The sequence below is a fragment of the Buceros rhinoceros genome, unplaced genomic scaffold (genome assembly GCF_000710305.1).
Source record: "Buceros rhinoceros silvestris isolate BGI_N320 unplaced genomic scaffold, ASM71030v1 scaffold13965, whole genome shotgun sequence".
Classification (NCBI taxonomy): Eukaryota; Metazoa; Chordata; class Aves; order Bucerotiformes; family Bucerotidae; genus Buceros; species Buceros rhinoceros.
Genome location: NW_010411278.1, coordinates 279 through 6,109, shown reverse-complemented (window position 1 = coordinate 6,109; position 5,831 = coordinate 279). Strand labels below are relative to the sequence as shown.

General features: G+C 42.3%; 1 protein-coding gene across 1 annotated transcript in view; it reads right to left on the bottom strand.

Annotated features, from left to right (window-relative positions):
- Positions 1–5,268, bottom strand: part of LOC104493307 (b(0,+)-type amino acid transporter 1-like) — a 9,640-nt gene extending 4,372 nt beyond the window's left edge. Inside the window, exons 1-2 of the mRNA XM_010135960.1 lie at positions 4,525–5,268; positions 2,870–3,003 (exon numbers count right to left, since the gene is read on the bottom strand). Coding sequence (XP_010134262.1) covers positions 2,870–3,003; positions 4,525–5,268 — 878 coding nt within the window. The remainder of the gene's footprint in view (positions 1–2,869; positions 3,004–4,524) is intronic.
- Positions 5,269–5,831: the final 563 nt, after the last annotated feature.

Sequence of the window (5,831 nt, the reverse complement as noted above, 5' to 3'; positions counted from 1 at the left end):
AGATAAGCCATGCCCAACGGCCCAGAACGTTGTCCCTGAGGTGTGAAAGAGTTCACAGCATAACACCCAGCCCATAGATTTATCAAATACTCAGCACAGAAACAGACAGGTTTCTGCCCTCTGTTATTCTCACTGAAATTTTTCCAAAGCCTTTCTAATGATTTAAAGTCTTCTTCCAGTTCCCATAGTACTTAGTTGTTAGTAACTTTGTCTTGTCCAGAACAGGTAGCTTTTCTTCCTGCCTGGCGTGTATATGTGTGCACATCCATCTGCATCACCGTGGAGTACAAAGCTGTCACAATAGGAAAAAGCCCCTCTTCTGTGTACAGATGCTGTGGCACAAATCCTGGAGATATTGTTATTACAGCCAGCAATATTAGCTTGGAAACTGCAGAAAAACTGCTCCCACCAGACTTGAAGAAATATCCTGCATTATGACCTCTTCCCCAATATGCATAAGTATTTTACCCTTTAATCCCATACACACGTGTTTCGGCTACTCTGTGAATCAGGCTCAAGCCAAAACAGTTGTTTAAATTGCAGAAGTTTTGTTCTATATGTTCAGAATTTATTATTTGCTTTCTCCATAGCAGCAGAAGTATCAGGATTACAAACAGAGTTCAAGGCAAATATTTGGAAGATATGATAATCATTTCACCTAAAATTGAAACTTGTCTTATGGAATGAAGCAGCATGAAGTGCTGGTGTTTGGGGTAATTATCACACACACAATACACACACAAACACACTGTTCATCTAACTGGTAAAAATCAAAAATTCGGAAGTTTTTTTAAGAATATTTTATATTTCCATCTGTATTGAATGTCTTTAAGCCATATGTACTCACTTTTAGTATCACCTATCCCACAGATTCAAAAATCAAGAGTTTTCTAAAGTCATGGCAGGTGCTTATCTACCACAATAATTTCAAAAATGTAGTTTAGAAGGTCAGTATCAGGGTAACAGTCCTTCAGGCTTTGAGTTATTAAGTTACTTGCAATAGCCAGAACTAAATTTTTTCCCTTTTTCAAAATGATGGAATCTGGGCATCGCCTATGATCATGCAACTCTATAACTACAAGATCTCCAGGGAAACCAACATATATCACAAAATTAATGACAAAATCTTTAGCAATTGTATGTTTTGCATTTATGAGATCGGTGCTTTCTGTTTAGATCCTGAAAATGAACTACAGGGGTTACTGCATGTTACCGCATGCAGAGGCTACTGCATGTAACTTCTTACAAACAAACTGAGATCTGCAATTGCTGTTAAATCACTGGCATCAAAGAAACTGGGGGGATAGTTTCACGAGCTCCTTTTGTGGCTGCACCTCTCACCATGGAACAATGTTTCTCTCTGGCAGTTCTCTGCTCATATAGAGAATAAATACATTTAAATGCGATATGTCCTCCTCTGGTTTCATGTATTCCTCCCATCCTTTCTTAACGACCTGAATAGCTGCATCTCTTGCTCATGAACCATAGCCATTACACTGTCCTCACCCTGTGGCTATCTACCTGTCGTCCAGGCTTTTGAGTGCCTAGCTTTCTGGTGGCTAGTTCAATTTTTCTTCCTGAATTGCGCTCTTGGGGTGAAAAGGTTAATCAGGCAGGAAAAGGAGATGTGTTAAAAAGGAGGAAGCTCACAAATAACTTGTTCATCAGGAATGATGGGAAAGGAAGTGCAGAGAGAGTTCACGACACTGCAGCTTAGTGAGGCTTTGTAGCCTTTTCAAAGCACTAGACCTTTAAAAGTTCCTACTTATACTGACATGAAAGGTTATTAGAGAACACTCCTAGCAAGAGCTCAGTCAGGTCTTCAAACTGGAGAACTTGTGAAATGCACACAGAAGAAAAGCCGCTGCTGCCCTTTTAGGAGGAGGATGTGCAGCAACACAATCTCTGGATATACTGTGTCACTGTTTCTGCCAGACAACTCATTTAGGGCTATCATGGATTCTGTGTCTTTGAAAATATTTAGACTAATGCTGGAAGTTCTGGTGGAAGATATCTGTTTAGAAGTTGATGGTGCCTACATCTCTCATGAGGGTCCCTTCCTTTTTCTAAAATCCTTGTCTTGCACAGAGCCTATTTAATATCACCAAACATTCAGCTTGATGGAAAGTTCAAATAGTTTCTGTGCAATTCTGGAAAAGCACAAGCCAACTTAAAGATACAATTAGCAAAGGCTACCGAACCTGTGTTACACTTCTCCTTGTCAAAGGTGTTGTAGAGATCAGCGTCATTTTCCATTTCCCCACAAACAGAGAAACCAAACCAAAAGATTCTTGTCTGGTCTAATTTCCAGGTGCCAAGCATGCAGGATTTACCCAGTTGGCTCTTGTCTCACTCCCAAACCACTGCCTCTGCAATACTGAGCAGCACATTGTCCTCTCCACTTTTCTGGAAATATGTAAAACGTGGGGTATCTCCTAGTCCCCAGGTATGGATATGCACTCTTGCCGCATCCTCATTGTCTATGGGGACATGCTCCTGGTGTGCACTTCACCCCCTCTTTATGGCCACTTCCCATGAGGAAAAACATGAGCTGGAGAGGAGCCAATGAATAGGAATGGAATTAAGGGGTGTGATGCAGAGCACCCCATCGTGGCAGCCTAGGTATGCCTTGGAGACCTTGGGTCGGATGGGGCTGGTCAGCCTTGGCCTTTGGTGGGAGACAGCTATACTCTGCTCTGAACGTGACAGAGCAGCCTGCGTCCCTGTAACATGGCTGAGAGGTCTTCCTGGCTGGACCAATGCAGTGCTGCTCTTCACACTGGGAATAGCACTTAAATCTCCTGAAACTCAGGAGAGAACCTGTGCTTCAACAGATTGCACTGGCTGTGTTGCCACATGCAGAGCTCACCCCCAAGTGACAGCCACAGCTCCTGAGGACAGCAGTTCAGATGGCATCATGGCTGCTAAGTAGCTCACGTTTACCAGCAAATAAAGGCATGTCACCAAAGGAATGGCAATCATCACAGCTCTGGGAAGGGTCACCTGGAAAAGGGATGACAACAGTGTTAGGTGCAGCACAACATACCTGCACTGGGCTTTTTTTGTTTGTTTCATGTTTGCCACCACCCATGTCTCTCGCATACTAAGCTTTTCTCAGAACAAGACTTAGATCCAGATTCACATGGCAATTTTTACACCAGTCTTCCAAAGATGTCAGGCAAACTCCAGTGTCTGGAAATGCACATTTCCAAGTTAGTCTCTAAAAATAAACTCTGAACTTTATTCAAAAGATTTTGGTTCATAGCTGCCCACGATGTCTGTTGCACACTTCTTGATTACTTCACTATTGATTTATTCTAACTAGCCTGTTATGTCTCCTGGTGAGCTGCATCTTCTTATGAACATCCTACTGACATGGATGAAATACCAGTGTGTGTTGTATCACATTTAACTCCTCTACAGGCTAAATCAAAGCGGGGCAGCACAAAGAAGATTTGCTCTAGGAAGAAACTTTTTTTTTGGTGACAGGAACAACACATCTTGGAACATCACCGATTATTTTAAGGTTCGATAAAATCAACAAACACTACCTTATGCAGCTGAAAGCACTGGAAAAAAGCAGCTGGTATGGCAATCATAAAACAACTGTATATATCTAAAACCTGAAACGTTATTTTTGCATTCCCCATTTCCATAGGACAAGATACAGCGATTCCTTATGTTGTTGCCTCCACTCTGCAAGGGTCTGAATATCAGCGCTCACAGTCCTGTGGGGGAGAGTCCCACATGACCCTAGGATCTTTGCCGCCATTTAGGTTAATATTTAACTGTGCATTTTCATTTGATCTGTAAATTCTTGTGTGCTGCACTGGTAGAACGCAAGCTCTATACACTCTGCACTCACACAGCTCTTTTTTTCTAAGAAAGGATTTTTTACTGCTGTAGTGTCTGATCTGCGAAAACAGGTAGTATGACACAGAGAGGGCTGATGTGAGTTGCAAGTGAGCTACTTCTGTGCCTATAGCATGGACAGAACAATGCCTAAAAAGGAGACAGTTAAAGACAGGGGTCATTCAGAGAATTAGATTCCCTCTCCAGTGAGGCTTGGCTTGCTCTGAAGTTCCCTCTCCGTGCAACAAGGAGAGATAAGTGGTTTTTTGATGCATATGTTACGGATCAAGTCTTTTAGAGAATATGTGGTGTTAAGAGGCCATTATGGATTATAGCAATGAGTGCTTTTCTGCGTAAGTCTACGTGTCTACAGTGAGATCCTATAAACACTAAAAACTTCATCCTCAAAGCATCCAAGTGCTGCCTAATAGCTTTTTTCCAGTCAATGCGGAATTTCAGTGCTTTCTTGTTGGTTCATTGTTATTTTGCTTAGAGACTCAGTTTTGTCCTTTCTGGTCACATCCTCAGGTGGAGCGCCCCAGAAGACAGAACAAACCAAGAGGAAAGCTCAGTTAGTCTTTCCTCAATGCTCTAATCCTTTGATTAACCCTCTTACACAATTATACTTAGTATCAAACATAACTAGCAGCAAAACCCAGCTCTCTCACTCACCTCAGGCTTCCTCAGTTCCTCAGTTACATAGTTTAGGTTGTTCCAACCGTCATAGGACCAAAGTCCCTGGTAAAATGCCACTCCAACTGCTCCAATACCTGCAGTCGTGTTTTGAAAAGCATTTTGAAAACTCTGAGTTTGTCCCTTGGCAAGCAGCACCAATCCTCCCACCACGATCACCAATAATGCCAAGAGTTTGGCAGCTGTAAAGATATTCATAACAGACGTTGCCAGCCTCACGTTGAGACAGTTGATGATAGTTAAAAGCAGGATGCAGGCAGCAGCTGTACATTTAACAACAACCTGTGGAGATGAGCATCCTGGGTAGAACGGTGCAACAGCATATTCAGCAAAGCTCAGACACACGGCTGCCAAACCAGCTGGTCTCACGAGGATAACAGAAGTGTAGGCGAAAAGGAAAGCAGGAAAAGAACCAAAAATCCTCAAGATGTAAATATATTCTCCTCCAGACTCTTTAAATATGGTTCCAAGCTCAGCGTACGACAAGGCTCCAAACAAAGCCAGGAGACCACAGGCTGCCCAGATAATCAGGCTGCTGGCAGGGCTTCCCATGTGATGTAGTACCCACTCAGGGGACATGAAGATCCCCGAGCCTATCATGGTGCCTGCAATTAATGATACTCCACTAATCAGGCCAACCTCTTGCTTCAGTTTTAATTTCTCCTTCCCTTCACTCAGATCAGTGGATGAATGAAGTGAATCTGTTGTCTTCCTTTTCCCCATTGTGGAAATGTTGGGAGATGTTGTCAGGCAGTAATATGGAATAAGACTGAGGCATTTGGATAAGGGCTATCTCAGGCTTTTAGGGTTAAGTTAATAATTACAAAAGTTGCACTGAACACTGTCAAGAAACACAAGCTTAGCTTGGGTGTTTTGCACTCTTTCATTATGCTTACCATAGTTCATCTTACCTTATCATGGTTCAGATTCTGCCATGACTGATCATCTTTGAGTCTCATTGCAAGCAATGGTAATGGACAGCATTCAGCACCACCTCAGAACCTGACTGGATTGTGTCCCTGATAACCTCTCATTTAAACCATGCTTCAAATGGTATCTGTAATAAGGACCAAGTAAGCAAAATCTTCATGCAAATCTGTACTTTATTCTTTGGTTAAAAGTCAATGCTCAAGAACCTGCTTTAGTGCTCAAGCATATTTTCATTCCCCACTATAAAGTGATCAAACAAACAAATCCGTCACCCAATGTCCTTAGCTCATTGGCTTAGCTCAACTAGAAACATTTCCATGTCTTAAAGACACAGAAATGTTCTGCTAAAACCAGTC